General features: G+C 41.2%; 1 pseudogene and 5 gene segments (V, D, J or C); 3 read left to right on the top strand and 3 right to left on the bottom strand.

Moving 5' to 3' along the window:
- The first annotated feature begins 1758 nt into the window (after positions 1 to 1758).
- On the top strand, positions 1759 to 2280 carry LOC125020335. The segment is given in 2 exon segments: positions 1759 to 1814; positions 1922 to 2280. Coding segments are annotated over 2 exon segments (411 nt in total).
- Positions 2281 to 2987: 707 nt separating this feature from the next.
- On the bottom strand, positions 2988 to 4588 carry LOC125019793 (the record flags this gene model as incomplete). The annotated part of the segment is given in 2 exon segments: positions 2988 to 3474; positions 4558 to 4588. Coding segments are annotated over 2 exon segments (360 nt in total), but the record flags the coding sequence as incomplete, so codon positions are not given.
- A 4321-nt stretch (positions 4589 to 8909) lies between these two features.
- On the top strand, positions 8910 to 9397 carry LOC125019785. The segment is given in 2 exon segments: positions 8910 to 8961; positions 9069 to 9397. Coding segments are annotated over 2 exon segments (381 nt in total).
- Positions 9398 to 13389: 3992 nt separating this feature from the next.
- On the bottom strand, positions 13390 to 18041 carry LOC125019796 (the record flags this gene model as incomplete). The annotated part of the segment is given in 2 exon segments: positions 13390 to 13512; positions 17691 to 18041. A coding segment is annotated over 1 exon segment (327 nt), but the record flags the coding sequence as incomplete, so codon positions are not given.
- Positions 13542 to 14609, bottom strand: LOC125019790 (annotated as a pseudogene).
- A 1548-nt stretch (positions 18042 to 19589) lies between the features above and the next one.
- LOC125019780 lies at positions 19590 to 20084 on the top strand. The segment is given in 2 exon segments: positions 19590 to 19641; positions 19749 to 20084. Coding segments are annotated over 2 exon segments (375 nt in total).
- The last annotated feature ends 2599 nt before the right edge of the window (positions 20085 to 22683 follow it).

Genomic DNA, 22683 nt, shown 5'->3' on the forward strand with positions numbered 1-22683 from the left:
GTAAACATCTGAGGTGGTCATGATGTTTTGGCAGGTTGTCTGAGATCCAGCATTGTGTCGGTAGAGAGACCAGAACCACAGCTGGGCCACGAGTGTCGCATCAATAACGGTCCCCGTCTCATTGTACTGCTGTAATTGCCTGAGTGGTCATAATGTTTTGGCAGACATATTTGAATGTGGGGTCAGTGTTGGGTGCACGTTCGGGTGTGTGGAAGGAGCAGGTGGTCATACGCTACAGTGGAGTGTCTGTGGAGTGAGATTTGGCCTCTTTCACCTTCTCTGTCCATGTCTAAGGTGGTCATAATGATTTGGCGGTGTGAGGGACTTAGTTCTCCATCATGATGGCCAGCAGGTACACAGCTGTTCTGTTACTGAAAGCCTCCCTCCTTAGGTACTGCTGCAAATGTCAGATTCTTAACTGTAAGGTGTTCCTAATAATTTGGCCACCTGGTTGTACTCAGCAGTGAGCAGCCATATTGAGCAGGTACACACCTGCTGTTAATTAGACCCTCCTCCCTATATAATGCTGTCAATATGAGTACTGCTGTAATGCCCTGGGTGGTCATAATGTTTTGGCATTGTCTGAGGGAGACAATGGAGACAACAATGTAGAGGTGAGTAGCATCAGTGTCACAGTGAATATTGCTGCCATGTTTCCTGATGTCACTGCCATGAAGAATCATAGAAAGACTGAAGTTGACTGGTCTTGATTCACAGAGTGAAACAGAAGTTTGGGTCTTCATGTTTCTAAGTGGTTTATGTGGTATATAGGGAGAGGGTCAATCCAAAGTTTAGGACTGATCTGATTATCAATGTTTAGTATAGAGTTCCAGCAGACCTGAGATCAGCAGAACAAGAACCTCTGACAGTAATGTGAATGAATATTCATCATTACACAGGATGAGATGTTACAATCACTTGTGCCAAGACACTGCCTTAGTACATCTCACTGCTTCCTCTTGCCTATGAATCTCCTCCACTAACATCTTTCTCTTTTCTACTACTGATGCCTTGCTCCACAGAGGTTCCCCTGCACAGCCCCAGGCCTCCACAACCCTACTGTACATGACCTGTGATATCCTGAGAGCAGCCTGGACTTCCTGTACTGCATCTTTTGGATTCCACTTCCTCCCTGTTTTAGCCATGGATGCTACACACTTAACTACTGGATCTTTCGACTGAATGAGAGTTATCTCCATTGTAGTCTTAGCACACTTAAACTCCTCTGTCAGACTAGTTACTGGGGGCTCCACTAAGACTTTCCCATACAAGGCCGTGATGCTTAAGCAGCGTTGGAGACGATCATCTCCTGATTGATCAATTAATCATCCTTTAAAGGTTCTGAACCTTTGATAGAGGAACTGCATACACTGTCAGTGGCCACATTAGCAATAAACCAAACCATAATTACCAAAGCAATTTGAATGAATAAAATATGATATTCAATAAATAACGGGACAATAATTATTGCTTCTAAATAAAAGAAAATATGAAAATTAAGAGTTGGACCTGAATGCTGACTCATCTAACAGGACAAAAATTAAACATTTTCCCGCCAAAAACATTCACATTCTACTTGATCAAACAAACGGAAAAATACATGAGAAGAGAGTCAGAGCATTTCCATAGAGAGTGACTTTGCATCAGCAGCACCATGCTCCAGTGCTCTGGGAGAGTTTATAGTCCTGAGAGTTGAAGACTGGATGACTGACAGCTGTCCTTCATGACAACAGAAGCCACAGAAATCCTCCTCATCAAAAACATGACTTTGATCTGCGTCCTCATCTGGACTCTCCTCTGCTGCTGCTTCACAGGTAAAGTACAGAGAATCAAACCCCTCTCCTCTATCAACATCCGTCCCTCTGAAATGAAGCCCACAAAACCATCAAGCTGCTTTATGTTTTTGTCTCTGCATCCTCAGAGTCCAGAGGCCAGGTCACAGTGACTCAGCCTGGATCAGTGAGGTCTGGTCTGGGAGGAACCGTCACCATCAGATGTAGAACCAGTCAGGATGTTTATTACAGCAGTTACCGCACCGGCTACAACAACTACAACTACTACCACTATTTAGCCTGGTACCAACAGAGAGATGGAGGAGTTCCTAAACTTCTCATTAAAGTTGCTAATGAACGAGAATCAGGGATTCCACATCGTTTTTCAGGCAGTGGATCAAAATCTGACTTCACTCTGACCATCAGTGGAGTCCAGGCTGAAGATGCAGCAGTTTATTACTGTCAGAGTTATCATGAGATCAACAGTCAGAGTGTGGTCACACAGTGAAAAAGCGTCGTACAAAAACCTCCCTCAGTCAGACTGAACAGAAACTGAAGTGACTGTTGCAGCTGGAAGCTACTGCAGAGACTGATACAGTTCACTGAACACACAAACCAGATGTTGGTTAAAAACTTCATACATCATCATATTTAACTGTGACATTTAAAAAGAAAAACATCAAAAACACATCTATTGATTAATGTTCAGTGTGTGTTATCATGGATAGTAGCAGATGTCTGTAGTCCAACTCATTATTACTCTCTAACAGACAATTAGTTCAGATCAACTTTCAGTTTATCACATAACTTCATCATTGTAGTGAAGTAAAACCTGAAAGAGTCTGAATGTTTCAGTCACTATTAAAGAATGAAAAGTTAAATTTATAGAGAAAAACTTAAAGTTATCAAATTCCATCAAATTACAAATGAAACCTTAATGACTTATTATTACATTTACTAGAATTAAAGTATATTCTAACTGGTTAAAAATGATTGAAAAAACATATTTAATACACACATATAATTCATTGGTTTCCTGAACTGACACACTGATCCTCAGACAGTAGCTGCAAAGTGATAAAACCTGATGTTTACCTGTAGTTGATGAATTAGATCTAAATATTAAATGTGACTGTGATGAGATGCATTCAGGAAATATTAAAAAACAAGATGATGATTATGTTGTTGAAGAAAGAACAGAGACAAAGTATTTGGCTTGAAGAAAAAACAACTTTATTGTGTTGAAATATGAAAAACACGAGAAGCTGAAGAATAATGATGTTGAGTTGGTCTCATGGTAGAAATAAAGAGACAGAGAAAAGCCAGAGAGCAGAGAGAGAGTGAAAGCAGTGTGAGAGTCCTAGTGAGTCAGGTCAGGACTGGGAACACTGGTCTCTCCTCAGTGTCTCTGAGAGCGGAGTCTGGGAGCCCTGGCTGGCCTCACAGGTCACAGAGACCACCTTCCTCCACTGGTCTGCAGGGAGCCTCAGGGTGCTGCTCCAGCTGTAGTGGCCGTCCTTCTGCAGCACCCCGGGGCTCCTGCTCTGCTCCCCGTTGCTGATGCTGCTGCTGCCGTCCACCTTCCAGGACAGACTCCAGTCTGAGGGGAAGCCCTTGTTGGCCAGGCACATGAGCGTGGCCTTCCCCTGCTGCAGCTCCTCCACGGAGGGAGGCAGCACCGTCAGGGAGGGACGGACATCACCTAGGAGGACAGGGAGCACACAGCTGTCAAACAAACAGCAGACACTTGGACACCTTTACTGTGAGAGAGTTCAACAAGTTCCTGTCAGATGCTTTTTCTGCTCCACCTCTCATTCACTCACACATTGTTTCACTTCCCTTTCAGAAAGCTGTCATGCATATCAGCACAGAGACAATCATCACCCACTTTGACCTGAAATATGTCCAACTACACTGGAAACTAAACAAACACATGTCTCAACATTTCCAAGAAAACTTTGGCTTCAACATCATCAACATGTCAACCATACACGACTTGAAAGGATTTAGTGGAAACAAGCAGAGAAAAGCAGCTCACTGCCACAAAATGATCTTCATGATTTAACAAACTGTCGACGTGATTTCAAAGTCAACGTGAAATAAAAAGACATTTACAAATCCCAATCTTTATCTTCACTCTGTCCAGTTTGACTTGAAGAAAGTCAGATTGAATCCATCCTAACAACAGTTATGTTGATGTCACATTAGAAACTGATCATAGGAAAAATCAACTTTGATCCTTTCTACACTTCAAGCTTTGAAATTTCACTTTGACACAAACGTGAAAATCAAACGTGATAAAAGCTGATCTGAGTTAGCCTCCATGAGGAGAGAGAAACACATCAAGACTAAAACAAGATGAATCTACAACCTAGTATTTAGTGTTAAATACAGTAGAAACTTACTTCCAGCTTCCAGTCTGGTTCCTCCACCGAACGTCCACCACAGTGATACAAACTCATTGAGGCGCCATACAAAAACCTCTGACTGTAGAGAGACACGGCTCTCTGACTCTGTCAGACTGAACTAAACCTACAAGCCCTCAAAAGTCAACTTTACCATTAAAACCACAAGGAAGGATTTATCCTCTGAACCACACTAATCATTTATATTCATTGATGAGAGTTTGAAATATCTGAAGGTAACTTTGTCTCTTGGTGCAGAAATAAAAATATAAAATTATTACATGAAAATATGTTTAGTTTTCCTGCCTGATGAATAAAAAGTCAAGAAACTAAAAAGAGAGAATAGCTCCTGAAATAAAACTGTTTTAAACTTGACTTACTTCCAACTTCCAGTCTGGTTCCTCCACCGAACGTGTACCACAGTGATACAAAGTCATTGAGGCGCCGTACAAAAACCTCTGACTGTAGAGAGACACGGCTCTCTGACTCTGAAACAAACTAACTCAACTCAATGATTCACTGTTTGGATCATTGTGAAAACTGGAAATAACACAGAGCAACAATATGACTGAATTTAGACTTTTATTTACAGTTAATTTCATGTTAAATTACTTTTAAAATGTCCCATTGAATTTCATTTATTTCTGAGAAAGAGATGAGAAACTGTAAAACTATGAAATATCATGAGACATTTAACAATTTATACAAAAACCAGACTTATATAAGAGAAAATATGAAATAAAAATGAAGCTGAGACATATTCTTGATCCGTACTCTGATAAACTGACTTAGAAAAACAAGAGAAAGAGAAGGAATACATTTTGAATCAATCTATGTTGTGAAGAGTGAAGCAAAGATCCTGCAACAAGTTCCTGATCAATCCAACAATGAAGTGATTGATCCATTGATCAACATCATGATCAGAGTGATCCAAGTCCCTGTTGGAGTCACTCAGACCATTTCCATAGAGAGTGACTTTGCATCAGCAGCACCATGCTCCAGTGCTCTGGGAGAGTTTATAGTCCTGAGAGTTGAAGACTGGATGACTGACAGCTGTCCTTCATGACAACAGAAGCCACAGAAATCCTCCTCATCAAAAACATGACTTTGATCTGCGTCCTCATCTGGACTCTCCTCTGCTGCTGCTTCACAGGTAAAGTCCAGAGAATCAAACTCCTCTCCTCTATCAACATCTGTCCCTCTGAAATGAAGCCCACAAAACCATCAAGCTGCTTTATGTTTTTGTCTCTGTATCCTCAGAGTCCAGAAGCCAGGTCACAGTGACTCAGCCTGGATCAGTGACCTCTGGTCTGGGAGGAACCGTCACCATCATCTGTAGAACCAGCCAGAGGGTTTATGGTGGCAGCTTATTAGCCTGGTACCAACAGAGAGATGGAGGAGTTCCTAAACTTCTCATTTATGGTGCTAGCAATAGAGCATCAGGGATTCCACGTCGTTTTTCAGGCAGTGGATCAAACTCTGACTTCACTCTGACCATCAGTGGAGTCCAGACTGAAGATGCAGCAGTTTATTACTGTCAGAGTCTTCATGAGATCAACAGTCAGTATGTGTTCACACAGTGAAAAAGCGTCGTACAAAAACCTCCCTCAGTCAGACTGAACAGAAACTGCTGTACTGCTGCAGCTGGAAGCTACTGCAGAGACTGATACAGTTCACTGAACACACAAACCAGACGTTGGTTGAAAACTTCATACATCATCATATTTAACTGTGACATTTAAAAAGAAAAACATCTAAAACACATCTATTGATTAATGTTCAGTGTGTTATCATGGATAGTAGCAGATGTCTGTAGTCCAACTCATTATTAGTCTCTATTAGACAATTAGTTCAGATCAACTTTCAGTTTATCACATAACTTCATCATTGTAGTGAAATAAAACCTGAAAGAGTCAGAATGTTTTAGTCACTGTTAAAGGATGAAAAGTTAAATGTATAGATAAAAACTCAAAGTTATTAAATTCCCTCAAATCAAAACTAAAACCCAAATGACTTGTAACCGGGGCAGCTGTACACCCCTGACCATGCCACAACGCCACTCTGGGACTTTCACCCAGAGAATAAAACACTGAATACAGGTTCTTATGTTTCAAGGAGAAAAGGAGCAGAGAGGTGAATTTCTAGTTGTGAACAATTTAATTTTTATTTACAAGTAAGTCTGACATCAGTTAAATAGGAGGAGGATTGGGCTTAAAAACAAGACTGTATCACAAAAATATCTCTACATGCTAAATGTCACTACACTGAAGTGTTTACCAGCACAAGGTGACTGTCAGAGAGGCCTACATGGGTGGGGGAGTGAAGGGGAGAGGGGTCACCACCAGCAGCTATCCGAAGGGGGGTAACACACACTGCAAAGCAAAAGACACAAATTAGAACATAAAACATGCAAATAAAACTGAAATGACGAAACCCTCCACCCAGGGAGCCTCCACCTGCACACCTATGACCAGCCCACCTGTACTGGCACTGACAGAACCCCAGAACAGAATTAACTCAAAAAACAAAGAAACCAAGAAACAAAAACACTAAACCGACTAACTGGACTGGGGAGAAAACAAAGCTCCCTTAACAAAATTTATAATGAAAACACTAAATGAACCAAGGTAACCATAAGTACACAATATATATTTTGAAAAAGGGGCAAAAGCAGCAGTGACTAGAGCTCAGCTACAGCAGCAGGAGCCCACATCACTTCTCCGTTCCTGGAGTTGAACATTATACAGTCACACATCCACACATGACGAGCGCTGCACAGACGGGGGAGGGAGCGCGGTGACTAGTCCCCTTTAGTGCTCAGTCTCTCACCTATACAGATGCAAGGGAAGAACTAAGAGCATGTGCCAGAAGTATGTTTGACAGAAAGACAAAGAGCATACTTTGACTAGACATCGTCATTCATGGAACAGATGCAGGGTCGGGAGAGCGTGAGGCAAAAACCTACCACTGCCTGCAGCTACATTTAAATAGAACCAGGAGGTGATAGTCTCACCTGTTGGGAATCACTGATTGGAGGGGGTGTGGCCCAACAGGCAGAGAAGGGAGGGGAGCTCTACCCACCACTGATTTATTATTACATTTACTAGAATTAAAGTATATTTTAACTGGTTAAAAATGATTGTGAAAACATATTTAATACACACATATAATTCATTAGTTTCCTGAACTGAGACACTGATCCTCAGACAGTAGCTGCAAAGTGATAAAACCTGATGTTTACCTGTAGTTGATGAATTAGATCTAAAGATTAAATGTGACTGTGATGAGATGCATTCAGGAAATATTAAAAAACAAGATGATGATTATGTTGTTGACGAAGGAACAGAGACAAAGTATTTGACTTGAAGAAATAACAACGTTATTGTCTTAAAACATAAAAAATATGAGAAGCTGAAGAATAATGATGTTGAGTTGGTCTCATGGTAGAAATAAAGAGACAGAGACAGAGTGAAAATATTTCTAGGTTGGACCATTTTGTTTGGTACTTTGGCCTCGGTCCAGTATGAACTTATCATCCACTCACTTTTAATTTGTTTGTCTTTTGTAATAAAGGACCTTTCTTTATATGACAGCATGCATACAGAGCTGTACCCCTCCCTCACCTTGACTTGTCAAACCATCTCTCACTGCTCCTCATCCCAGCTGACACTCCATCAGGAAAAAGTCCAAACCACCAATAAAATACAGAAACTATGTGTGAAAGTTCTCTCTCAACTGATGAACATGTTTGGACATCAGATGTTGGACACACACACAGAGACCACTGGTTCTTATATTAAATACTGAACAGATATGTTCACTGCTGACAAACACATTCAGATTCATCCCAATGAAAAACCCTGGATGACAAGTAAAATAGAAACTCTTCTGAGATCTGACCACCTCATCTTCACGTTGGCTGACCAGGACAACAAGACAAGGGAGAACCTGAGGAACCTAACAAAGCTACGATGAGGACAATTTGACACATAACAACCCACAGAGGACGTGCCAGGGATTAGACCAGATCACCAACAACAAGGACAACTCTGCAGTAACTGTTGGAGCTAATACTACGGTTTAAACCAAATAAGTTCTTGTGTTTCCTTGGACTACTGTTGAGAGGTAATGACCACTGCAGACCAGGAACAAGCCTCAAGAGATACAGTTCAGGAGATGTTCTGACCCAGTCATCCAGACATCACAGTCTGGTTCTTGTCAAAGTCAAATCCTTTCACTGGAACATTTTTCCTGCTTCCATCATCAGCTCCACCATAGTTTTTGAAAAAAGACTAGATTGGATTAGAAAGACTTCAGATTCAAGCGTGTAATGATAAACTATAACAATAAACTGCTGCATCATCAGCATAGAGAGAAACTTTATGATTCCTCCATCTGCAGAAACACCTTGAAATTAAAAATAAATCACCCTCTGTTTAAAAACCTGGTTAATAGTAAATGAAAGATCATTTCAAATTTGTCTACAAAGAAAAGTATGAACAACATATGATGATAAACTGTGTTAGATATTATTAATAGAAACTGTTTTAAAATATCATCACTGACTCATTTTCATAAAGAGTCAGAGCATTTCCATAGAGAGTGACTTTGCATCAGCAGCACCATGCTCCAGTGCTCTGGGAGAGTTTATAGTCCTGAGAGTTGAAGACTGGATGACTGACAGCTGTCCTTCATGACAACAGAAGCCACAGAAATCCTCCTCATCAAAAACATGACTTTGATCTGCGTCCTCATCTGGACTCTCCTCTGCTGCTGCTTCACAGGTAAAGTCCAGAGAATCAAACTCCTCTCCTCTATCAACATCCGTCCCTCTGAAATGAAGCCCACAAAACCATCAAGCTGCTTCATGTTATTGTCTCTGTATCCTCAGAGTCCAGAGGCCAGGTCACAGTGACTCAGCCTGGATCAGTGACCTCTGGTCTGGGAGGAACCGTCACCATCAACTGTAGAACCAGTCAGGATGTTTACTATGACGACTACCACTTCTTAGCCTGGTACCAACAGAGAGATGGAGGAGTTCCTAAACTTCTCATTTATCTTGTTGATCAATTAGAATCAGGGACTCCAGATCGTTTTTCAGGCAGTGGATCAAACTCTGACTTCACTCTGACCATCAGTGGAGTCCAGACTGAAGATGCAGCAGTTTATTACTGTCAGAGTTATCATGAGATCAACAGTCAGAGTGTGTTCACACAGTGAAAAAGCGTCGTACAAAAACCTCCCTCAGTCAGACTGAACAGAAACTGAAGTGACTGTTGCAGCTGGAAGCTACTGCACAGACTGATACATTTCACTGAACACAAGAGATGACTTTACTTTGACTGTTAACACACTCATCATCATATTTATTCATTTTAACATGAAGCTTCTCCATTATTGAATTAATGTCCTCACAACATGAGTTAATTTGAACATGTATCACAATAAGTTAATAAACTGAACATGATCTTGGTAGTAATCAGATTGCTTTCTCCATCAGAGCTTCTCTCCATCCATTCAGATCAGTTCCAGGTCCTTATGTGACTGGACTCTAAAGGAGCTAAAGTTAAACTGTTCCCGAGTCTAAGTTCAGTCATGACCTCTGACCTCAGCTTCATACTGGAACATGAAGAGAAATAACAGCATCAGAAAAAGTCTCAATCTTTCCACAATGACAGAAAATATTCTCTTAGACTCAGAATCAGTTAAAGCTCAATGTCATCATGAGTGATGAACTCAAACTACATCTACACACACAGCAAACAAACTTCATTATTGGAGCTTTGAGACAAAGATGAAGAAACAAGATCTCCACAAAGTCCTTTCTGTAGAGAACGTGGAGCTTTCTATCGTGTAGATGAGTGAATAAAGACTGTGCTTCCTTGGTTTGTACAACAGGATTAATGTTCCTCCAGAGGGAAGAACACTGTAGACCATGTATAAACTAACATAAAGCATGCATACAGAGCTGTACCCCTCCCTCACCTAGACCTGTCAGACCATCTCTCACTGCTCCTCATCCCAGCTGACACTCCATTAGGAAAAAGTCCAAACCACCAATAAAATACAGAAACTATGTGTGAAAGTTCTCTCACAGCTGATGGACATGTTCAGACCTTGGAGACACAGAAAGAGAGAGAGAGAGAGAGAGAGAGAAACCACTGGTTCTTATATTAAATACTGAACAGATATGTTCACTGCTGACAAACACATTCAGATTCATCCCAATCAAAAACCCTGGATGACAATTAAAATAGAAACTCTTCTGAGATCTGACCACCTCATCTTCACGCTGGCTGACCAAAACAACAAGACGAGGGAGAACCTGAGGAACCTAACAAAGCTACGATGAGGACAATTTGACACATAACAACGCACAGAGCACATGCCAGGGATTAGACCAGATCACCAACAACAAGGACAACTCTGCAGTAACTGTTGGAGCTGATACTACGGTTTAAACCAAATAAGTTCTTGCGTTTCCTTGGACCACTGTTGAGAGGTACTGACCACTGCAGACCAGGAACAAGCCTCAAGAGATACAGTTCAGGAGATGTTCTGACCCAGTCATCCAGACATCACAGTCTGGTTCATGTCAAAGTCAAATCCTTTTACTGGAACATTTTTCCTGCTTCCATCATCAGCTCCACCGTAGTATTTGAAAAAAGACTAGACTAGATTAGAAAGACTTCAGATTCAAGCGTGTAATGATAAACTATAACAACAAACTTCTGAATGATCAGCATAGTGACAAACTTTATGGTTCCTCCATCTGCAGAAACACCTTGAAATGAAAAATAAACCAGCCTCTGTTTAAAAACCTGGTTAATAGTAACATGAAACATCATTTCAAATTTGTCTTAAAAGAAAAGTATGAACAACACATGATAATAAACTGTGTTAGATGTTATTAATGGATACTGTTCTAAAATATCATCACTGACTCATTTTAATAAAGAGTCAGAGCATTTCCATAGAGAGGGACTTTGCATCAGCAGCACCATGCTCCAGTGCTCTGGGAGAGTTTATAGTCCTGAGAGTTGAAGACTGGATGACTGACAGCTGTCCTTCATGACAACAGAAACCACAGAAATCCTCCTCATCAAAAACATGACTTTGATCTGCGTCCTCATCTGGACTCTCCTCTGCTGCTGCTTCACAGGTAAAGTCCAGAGAATCAAACTCCTCTCCTCTATCAACATCCGTCCCTCTGAAATGAAGCCCACGAAACCATCAAGCTGCTTTATGTTTTTGTCTCTGTATCCTCAGAGTCCAGAGGCCAGGTCACAGTGACTCAGTCTGGATCAGTGAGGTCTGGTCTGGGAGGAACTGTCACCATCAGTTGTGCAGTTAATCCTCAGGTTTGTGTTGGAAGTACGAGTAAAAAAGAGCTCTTAGCCTGGTACCAACAGAAAACAACAGAAGCACCAAAACTACTAATTCGTTATATTCATGAACGAGAATCAGGGATTCCAGATCGATTTTCAGGCAGCGGAACAAAGACCGACTTCACTCTGACCATCAGTGGAGTCCAGACTGAAGATGCGGCAGTTTATTACTGTCTGAGACTTCACTACATCAACAGTCAGGGTGTGTTCATACAGTGAAAAAGCGTCGTACAAAAACCTCCCTCAGTCAGACTGAACAGAAACTGAAGTGACTGTTGCAGCTGGAAGCTACTGCAGAGACTGATACAGTTCACTGAACACACAAACCAGACGTTGGTTCAAAACTTCATACATCATCATAATCTGCATTTTTGAAGATAGAATTTATTGTTCATTTTCAAAATAAGTTATTTAAAATATGTCCTAGAAATAGACGAGCAGTTTTTGTTCTAAAATGTTCAGAGGCTCATTATTCCATTATCTGCTCTGACTGGATCAGAAACCTTTTTGATCAGGGCTCTTCAAGATTTTTCAGGTCAAGGACCCAAACTGATGAGAGATCAAGTAGAGACCTCCTACCTACTATATGTGTTCTATATTAAACTGGGCCTAGTTGTCAAAATGAACAAAATGGTGATGAGGGAAGGCATTTAATGAAAATATAAGGAAACAAAGGGCGCTGCAATCAAGGCAGGTAAATCCAAAAGTCAAAAATGCAAAAACACAAAAAGTAGATACCTGACTAGGAAACAAAAACCACAGGAACATGAGGCATGGAAGTAACACAAGAAAGAAACATGGCCAGGAAACAACACGACAACACAACAGGGAACAAAAGGAAGGCAGGGCTATGAATACACACATGGGCAGAGGGATGACGAGACACAGGTGAGACAAAACAGGACAATCACACGGGGAGAAACCAACGAGTAATCAAGGACACATGAGGAAAATCAACAGACAGGAAGTCAAGAAACTCAAAACATGACACAGAGACACACAATCATGACACTAGTGCTACTTAGAAATATATGTTGTCATCATTTTGCATTCAGTATTAGCTATTCAAATGATACAGGTTCAAATTTCAGATGTGCAACTGCTATAAACATATATACCTTTACCTTTTAACAGCTAAATGTAGCAGAGACAAAGAATGACAGAAACATTTAGGCCTCAGTAGTTGGTTGATGGGAGCGAGCTCCACTGTTAGCTTCTCTTCTCTGTGTCTGGATCACATCTGGGGACTGAGCAGACTCTTGGCCAAATGCAGGGAACATGACAGAATCAGGGTTTAATATGCAGCCTCGTGATTGGATCAGCAATGACAGGGGCGGGGCCTACTGTGTGCAGAAGGCGTAGATTGACAGGTCTACTGTGGCGCTCTGTGTGAAACGGTGACTGTTGAAGTGAAGTGCTGACTCAAGGACAACCTCCATTTATCCCGTCACTAAAATATTTATGATTCATGTTGATGTGGATTTAAACCCATTTAATTTTGAGGGAAATTAATAAAAATATATGAAAAACTTCTAATCATCAAAAGATTCTGTGACTCCCTTACAGTACCCCTGCAGACCTCCTAGGGATCGTGGACCCCTGTTGAAGACCTATGATTTAGAGTCATGAGACGTTCAGATTGATTGAGATTAAAACATCTGGACGTTGACTTTGTTTCACTGAGTTTATCAACAGGATTCTGGATAGAGATAGAAATGATGGAACCTTACACTTCCTTTACATAGTCACAAACTGTTTGATCATCTCAGTTTGTCTCTGGATCACTGAGAGAAAGCGACTGAACAGAGTCAACATGATAACAAGTGAGTTGATGAGCAGATGTTTATTATTTAGAAGCAGTGAAACAACATTGAAACACAGCAAGAAGCCAGTAAATCCTGTTATTGGAAGATGTGAAAGAAAAGCCAGAGAGCAGAGAGAGAGTGATAGCAGTGTGAGAGTCCCAGTGAGTCAGGTCAGGACTGGGAACACTGGTCTCTCCTCAGTGTCTCTGAGAGCGGAGTCTGGGAGCCTGGCTGGCCTCACAGGTCACAGAGACCACCTTCCTCCACTGGTCTGCAGGGAGCCTCAGGGTGCTGCTCCAGCTGTAGTGGCCGTCCTTCTGCAGCACCCCGGGGCTCCTGCTCTGCTCCCCGTTGCTGATGCTGCTGCTGCCGTCCACCTTCCAGGACAGACTCCAGTCTGAGGGGAAGCCCTTGTTGGCCAGGCACATGAGCGTGGCCTTCCCCTGCTGCAGCTCCTCCACAGAGGGAGGCAGCACCGTCAGGGAGGGACGGACATCACCTATGAGGACAGGGAGCACACAGCTGTCAAACAAACAGCAGACACTTGGACACCTTTACTGTGAGAGAGTTCAACATGTTCCTGTCAGGTGCTTTTTCTGCTCCACCACTCATTCACTCACACATTGTTTCACTTCCCTTTCAGAAAGCTCTCATGCATATCAGCACAGAGACAATCATCATCCACTTTGACCTGAAATATGTCCAACTACACTGGAAACTAAACAAGCACATGTCTCAATATTTCCAAGAAAACTTTGGCTTCAACATCATCATGTCAACCATACATGACTTTAAAGGATTTAGTGGAAACAAGCAGAGAAAAGCAGCTCACTGCCACAAAATGATCTTCATGATTTAACAAACTGTCGACATGATTTCAAAGTCAACGTGAAATAAAAAGACATTTACAAATCCCCATCTTTATCTTCACTCTGTCCAGTTTGACTTGAAGAAAGTCAGATTGAATCCATCCTAACAACAGTTATTTTGATGTCACATTAAAAACTGATCATAGGAGGAATCAACTTTGATCCTTTCTACACTTCAAGCTTTGTAATTTCACTTTGACACAAACGTGAAAATCAAACGTGATCGAAGCTGATCTGAGTTAGCCTCCATGAGGAGAGAGAAACACATCAAGACTAAAACAAGATGAATCTACAACCTAGTATTTAGTGTTAAATACAGTAGAAACTTACTTCCAACTTCCAGTCTGGTTCCTCCACCGAACGTGTACCACAGTGATACAAAGTCATTGAGGCGCCGTACAAAAACCTCTGACTGTAGAGAGACACGGCTCTCTGACTCTGAAACAAACTAACTCAACTCAATGATTCACTGTTTGGATCATTGTGAAAACTGGAAATAACACAGTAGAAAAATGTAAGGAATTTATGTGTTTTTTTTTTGGAAATAATTTCATATTAAATTACTTTTAACATGTCCCATTGACTTTCATTGAATTTTGTGACAGAAATGTTGATAGAACTGGTAATATGATGACATGCAAATGCAAGACATTTTATTCATTCATACAGATAAAAACCCAAATGTATAGAATATTGATATAACTACAGATCAACACTGAGAACTGACTGATCTAAAAAAAAAAAAATGATTCAAAAATGAATGGAGTATAAGAGATATTTTAAAAGAAGATATATAAAAGGGAAAATGTAAAATCTTTCAAAAACTTCCTGATCAATATCCAACAATGAAGTGATTGATCCATTGATCAACATCATGATCAGAGTGATCCAAGTCCCTGTTGTAGTCAGTCAGAGCATTTCCATAGAGAGTGACTTTGCATCAGCAGCACCATGCTCCAGTGCTCTGGGAGAGTTTTTAGTCCTGAGGGTTGAAGACTAGATGACTGACAGCTGTCCTTCATGACAACAGAAGCCACAGAAATCCTCCTCATCAAAAACATGACTTTGATCTGCGTCCTCATCTGGACTCTCCTCTGCTGCTGCTTCACAGGTAAAGTCCAGAGAATCAAACTCCTCTCCTCTATCAACATCTGTCCCTCTGAAATGAAGCCCACAAAACCATCAAGCTGCTTTATGTTTTTGTCTCTGTATCCTCAGAGTCCAGAGGCCAGGTCACAGTGACTCAGCCTGGATCAGTGACCTCTGGTCTGGGAGGAACCATCACCATCAACTGTAGAACCAGTCAGAGGGTTCATGGTGGCAGCTATTTACACTTTGGGACCAACAGAGAGATGGAGGAGTTCCTAAAGTTCTCATTTCTTATGCTAACAGAAGAGAATCAGGGATTCCAGGTCGTTTTTCAGGCAGTGGATCAAACACTGACTTCACTCTGACCATCAGTGGAGTCCAGACTGAAGATGCAGCAGTTTATTACTGTCAGAGTTATCACTACATCAGCAGTAAATGGGTTTTCACACAGTGAAAAAGCGTCGTACAAAAACCTCCCTCAGTCAGACTGAACAGAAACTGAAGTGACTGTTGCAGCTGGAAGCTACTGCAGAGACTGATACAGTTCACTGAACACACAAACCAGACGTTGGTTAAAAACTTCATACATCATCATATTTAACTGTGACATTTAAAAAGACATCTAAAAACATCTAAAACACATCTATTGATTAATGTTCAGTGTGTGTTATCATGGATAGTAGCAGATGTCTGTAGTCCAACTCATTATTAGTCTCTAATAGACAATTAGTTCGGATCAACTTTCAGTTTATCACATAACCACATGATTGTAGTGAAATAAAACCTGAAACAGTCAGAATGTTTCAGTCACGATTAAAGGATGTAAAGTTAAATTTATAGAGAAAAACTCAAAGTTTTTAAATTCTCTCAAATGAAAACTAAAACCCAAATGACTTGTAACCGGGGCAGCTGTACACCCCTGACCATACCACAACGCCACTCTGGGACTTTCACCCAGAGAATAAAACACTGAATACAGGTTCTTATGTTTTTCAAGGAGGGAAAAGGAGCAGAGAGGTGAATTTCTAGTGTGAACAATTTAATTTTTTATTTACAAGTAAATCTGACATCAGTTAAATAGGAGGAGGACTGGGCTTAAAAATAAGGCTGTATCACAAAAATATCTCTACATGCTAAAATGTCACTACACTGAAGTGTTTACCAGTACAAGGTGACTGTCAGAGAGGCCTACAGGTGTGGGGGAGTGAAGGGGAGAGGGGCCACCACCAGCAGCTATCCGAAGGGGGGTCACACACACTGCAAAGCAAAAGACACAAATTATGACATAAAACATGCAAATAAAACTGAAATGAGGAAACCCTCCACCCAGGGAGCCACCACCTGCACACCTATGACCAGCCCACCTGTACTGGCACTGACAGAACCCCAGAACAGAATTAACTCAAAAAACAAAGAAACCAAGAAACAAAAACACTAAACCGACTAACTGGACTGGGGAGAAAACAAAGCTCCCTTAACACGATTTATAATGAAAACACTAAATGAACCAAGGTAACCATAAGTACACAAAATATATTTTGCAAAAGGGGCAAAAGCAGCTCAGCTACAGCAGCAGGAGCCCACATCACTTCTCCGTTCCTGGAGTTGAACATTATACAGTCACACATCCACACATGACGAGCGCTGCACAGACGGGGGAGTGAGCGCGGTGACTAGTCCCCTTTAGTGCTCAGTCTCTCACCTATACAGATGCAAGGGAAGAACTAAGAGCATGTGCCAGAAGTATGTTTGACAGAAAGACAAAGAGCATACTTTGACTAGACATCGTCATTCATGGAACAGATGCAGGGTCGGGAGAGCGTGAGGCAAAAACCTACCACTGCCCCGCAGCTACATTTAATAGAACCAGGAGGTGATAGCCTCACCCGTTGGGAATCACTGGATTGGAGGGGGTGTGGCCCAACAGGCAGAGAAGGGAGGGGGAGCTCTACCCACTACAGATTTATTATTACATTAACTAGAATTAAAGTATATTTTAGCTGGTTAAAAATGATTGTGAAAACATATTTAATACACACATATAATTCATTAGTTTCCTGAACTGAGACACTGATCCTCAGACAGTAGCTGCAAAGTGATAAAACCTGATGTTTACCTGTAGTTGATGAATTAGATCTAAAGATTAAATGTGACTGTGATGAGATGCATTCAGGAAATATTAAAAAACAACATGATGATTATGTTGTTGAAGAAGGAACAGAGACAAAGTATTTGACTTGAAGAACAAACTTTATTGTGTTGAAACATGAAAAACACAAGAAGCTGAAGAATAATGATGTTGAGTTGGTCTCATGGTAGAAATAAAGAGACAGAGAAAAGCCAGAGAGCAGAGAGAGAGTGAAAGCAGTGTGAGAGTCCCAGTGAGTCAGGTCAGGACTGGGAACACTGGTCTCCTCAAGTGTCTCTGAGAGTGGGTCTGGGAGCCCTGGCTGGCCTCACAGGTCACAGAGACCACCTTCCTCCACTGGTCTGCAGGGAGCCTCAGGGTGCTGCTCCAGCTGTAGTGGCCGTCCTTCTGCAGCACCCCGGGGCTCCTGCTCTGCTCCCCGTTGCTGATGCTGCTGCTGCCGTCCACCTTCCAGGACAGACTCCAGTCTGAGGGGAAGCCCTTGTTGGCCAGGCACATGAGCGTGGCCTTCCCCTGCTGCAGCTCCTCCACGGAGGGAGGCAGCACCGTCAGGGAGGGGGGGACTCTACCCACTGCAGAGACAGAGACACAGAAAACTCAGACAAACTGGGAGTTTGGGTGAAGCTGCTCTTCAGTCTTTCACTTCCCTCTCTCAGCTCGGTAACCGTGGCAACAGACAGGCATCACTGCTGAACCACGGCAACAGACAGGTTTCAGGACTAAAGAGGAAACTAAGAAAGAGGCATTTTGTTCCTCTGGTGTCTTCATGTTTCATCTACAAACTACTAATTCTCACTTTGACTCTTTCAACGCATTTGACTCGAAGTGAAAAATGTCACGTTTCTCTTCTTTTACAGGATCTTAACAGTTTCTAACAGAAAAGACCTAGATGGTGTGTGTTTGCTTTGCTTCTTCAACATGAACATTTTCAACCACTGAATTCCACATTAAAACTCCTCCAATGAATCCAAGTCAGGCATCATGCTGCTTAAATAGAACAGTGAGCTCTGAACAGAGTGGGATCTACAAAATATTAGCCAAGAAAAACTTTGAGAAAGATCCAGTAAAACGGAAAAGAAATGTTTTGTCAGCTGTTTGGTCTGAACTTTAAAAAGCTTGGAGGAGATTTTCTTCACAGAGGAAACTTTAGTTTAGAGAATAAATACAAAATAACCTTGAATTTCATTGAATTTCTTTCCAGACAAAATGTTGAAGTGAAGCAGATTTGAGTCTGAAGACATAATGTCACTCATTCAAGAATCACTGCAATTAAATTAAATGACAACGAGCAGATCAAATGATTTAGTAACGGCTACAGTTAGGAAAGAAATGACAGGAAATCTAGATTCAGGTTATTAAATGAGTCAAATGTACTTACAATTAACTTCCAGTCTGGTTCCTCCACCGAACGTCAACCACAGTGATACAAACTCATTGAGGCGCCGTACAAAAACCTCTGACTGTAGAGAGACACGGCTCTCTGACTCTGAAACAAACTAACTCAACTCAATGATTCACTGTTTGGATCATTGTGAAAACTGGAAATAACACAGAGCAACAACATGACTGAATTTAGACTTTTATTTACAATTAATTTCATGTTAAATTACTTTTAAAATGTCTGAATGACTTTCATTGATTTTTCAGACAGACATGTATATAAAACTGGTAATATTAGAACATGCATGTGAAAGACATTTTATTTGTTCAAACAACTAAAACCCAAATGTATAACATCTTAATATAACTACAGATCAATACTATTAACTGACTGACCTAAAAAAAAAAAAAACTGTCTTAAAAATAAATGGGTAATAAGAAAGGCGATATTTGAAAAGAAGTTATGATTAAAGGTGAAACTGTAAAATCTTTCAACAAGTTCCTGATCAATCCAACAATGAAGTGATTGATCCATTGATCAACATCATGATCAGAGTGATCCAAGTCCCTGTTGGAGTCACTCAGAGCATTTCCATAGAGAGTGACTTTGCATCAGCAGGGACCATGCTCCAGTGCTCTGGAGAGTTTATAGTTCTGAGAGTTGAAGAACTGGATGACTGACAGCTGTCCTTCATGACAACAGAAGCCACAGAAATCCTCCTCATCAAAAACATGACTTTGATCTGCGTCCTCATCTGGACTCTCCTCTGCTGCTGCTTCACAGGTAAAGTCCAGAGAATCAAACTCCTCTCCTCTATCAACATCCGTCCCTCTGAAATGAAGCCCACAAAACCATCAAGCTGCTTTATGTTTTTGTCTCTGTATCCTCAGAGTCCAGAGGCCAGGTCACAGTGACTCAGCCTGGATCAGTGAGGTCTGGTCTGGGAGGAACCATCACCATCAACTGTAGAACCAGTCAGGATGTTTATGGTGGTGACCGTTTAGCCTGGTACCAACAGAGAGATGGAGGAGTTCCTAAACTTCTCATTTACTATGCTAGCAATAGAGCATCAGGGATTCCAGATCATTTTTCAGGCAGTGGATCAAACTCTGACTTCACTCTGACCATCAGTGGAGTCCAGGCTGAAGATTCAGCAGTTTATTACTGTCAGAGTGCTCACTGGATCAACAGTCAGTATGTGTTCACACAGTGAAAAAGCGTCGTACAAAAACCTCCCTTAGTCAGACTGAACAGAAACTGAAGTGACTGCTGCAGCTGGAAGCTACTGCAGAGACTGATACAGTTCACTGAACACCAACACAGAACTGATGAAATACTTTACTCCTTTTCATGATATTTTACTTTTAAAGCACCAATAATAAGACCTTTTACACAAATCACAAACTGAATCCTCCAGAGTGAGTACTAAGATGACATTGGGTAGAAAAACTCATCATTTATGACATTTTATAGTAGAGGATGAAAGCATGGAGAGAGGAGAGTAGAAGATAGATGCTCAGTGCATCATGGGAAGTCTCCTAGCAGCCTCGGCCTATAGCAGCATAGCTAAAGGATGAATCACGGTCACCTGAGACAGTCCTGACTATCAGCTCCATCAAAATATAAAGTTCTAAGTCCAAGCCTTCAGAGTAGAGAGAGTCTGTCTCCTGATCATAAACTGGGAGCTGGTTCTGTTATGATGTGGATCAAGGAGGTAGAACCCAGACCCAGCACATGCACAGACACTAAGGACTGGATCAGATCATTTAAGTTCCATCAACGCTCATATCTGAGGAAACAAAAGGTGCTGCAGAGTGAGGTAGGCTAATCCAAGAAAGCAAAAAGTAGAGAAAAGTCAGAGAAGAAGCATCTAGGAGGAGCTGAACAGAAACACAAGGAAACATGAACAGATGAAGGAACAGAAGAATAGGAGGATTCAACAAAAAAACCACACAAAGAGAAAGACAGGACTATATATACACATTAAGACTAACGAGACCCAGGTGAGACTAATGGGGGAGGAACACACAAGTAGAAAGAATCGTTTAATCAGAGGGAAAACACAGACAGGAAGTGAAGCAGGACAAGACAAGGCCAAGGAAGAAGCTTTGAAAATAAAAGCAGGAATCACAAAGAAAAGCAGACAGGGTCACAGAAAATGTTCCAAATCCAATCTCATGAAGAGAAAAAGGTTCTAAAGTTAATATCATGACAGTTTCCACAGGAGAGCAGCCTTGTAGCTGAATGCTCTACCTCCCATTCTACTTTATGAAACTGGAGGAAGAACAACTAGAGAGAAGTGTCTTACTGGGGTCAGATGGTTCTAGGAGGTCCTCAAGACACCATGGAGATTGGCCTTTAACAGTCTTGTGTATAAGGAGGAGGGTTTTATGTTCTAGTGGATTTTACACTGAGTCACTGAAGAGAAGCTAAAAGTGTAGAACTACGATCTTTCTGGGTCTTTTCCATCAGAACTCTCTCTGCTGTGTTTTAGATCAACTTGAGTCTTTGTAGAAAGTTATTGAAGCATCTTAATCATAATGAATTACAGAACTCAGCTTTAATGTTTCTGAGTAACTTACTACTTACTACTTTTCACTATTTAAACATTAATGCCTAAAATTCAACAAATTCTATGAGAATCTGTATAATTTATGTGTTTTCTATTTGTTTTGTCCCATCTTCTCTGAGTAGTGATTAATCAAACCTGTTAACATTTTAACCTAAAGATAGAGGAGAGCATGAAAACTGAGAGAAGTCACTTTGTGCAGCAGTACTGGTCTGACTGTATTGAAATCAGTGATTTACTCCCTCTGTTCACAAGGACAGAGTTTGGTGTTGTGCTTTGTTGGAGTTAAGATTTGTATTAATTACAATCATAAATATCTCAAAGACACCTGTGGAAGACATCAGTAGGTCTGAATCATCTATGGAGACAACAACGTAGATTTGAGTATCATCAGTGTAACAGTGAATATTGCTGCCATGTCTCCTAATGTCACTGCCATGAAGAATCATAGAAAGACTGAAGTTGACTGGTCCTGATTCACAGAGTGAGACAGAAGTTTGGGTCTTCATGTTTCTAAGTGGTTTATGTGGTATATAGGGAGAGGGTGAATCCAAAGTTTAGGACTGATCTGATTATCAATGTTTAGCATAAAGTTCCAGCAGACCTGAGATCAGCAGAACAAGAACCTCTGACAGTAATGTGAATGAATATTCATCATTACACAGGATGAGATGTTACAATAACTTGTGCCAAGACACCGCCTTAGTACATCTCACTGCTTCCTATTGCCTATGAATCTCCTCCACTAACATCTTTCTCTTTTCTGCTACTGATGCCTTGCTCCACAGAGGTTCCCCTGCACACAGCCCCAGACCTCCACAACCCTACTGTACATGACCTGTAATATCCCTAAGCCTGAGAGCAGCCTGGACTTCCTGTACTGCATCTTTTGGATTCCACTTCCTCCCTGTTTTAGCCATGGATGCTACACACCGAACTACTGGATCTTTCGACTGAATGAGAGTCATCTCCAGTCTAGCCTTAACACACTTAAACTCCTCTGTCAGTCTAGTCACTGGGGGCTCCACAAAGACTTTCCCATACAAGGCTGTGATGCTTAAGCAGCGTGGGACACCATCATCTCCTCATTCATCAATTAATCATCCTTTAAAGGTTCTCAACCTTTGACAGAGGAACTGCATACACTGTCAGTGGCCACATTAGCAATGAACCAAACCATAATTACCAAAGCAATGTGAATGAATAAAATATGATATTCAATAAATAACAGGACAATAATTATTGCTTCTAAATAA

This window comes from Mugil cephalus, chromosome 14 (genome assembly GCF_022458985.1).
Source record: "Mugil cephalus isolate CIBA_MC_2020 chromosome 14, CIBA_Mcephalus_1.1, whole genome shotgun sequence".
Taxonomy (NCBI): domain Eukaryota; kingdom Metazoa; phylum Chordata; class Actinopteri; order Mugiliformes; family Mugilidae; genus Mugil; species Mugil cephalus.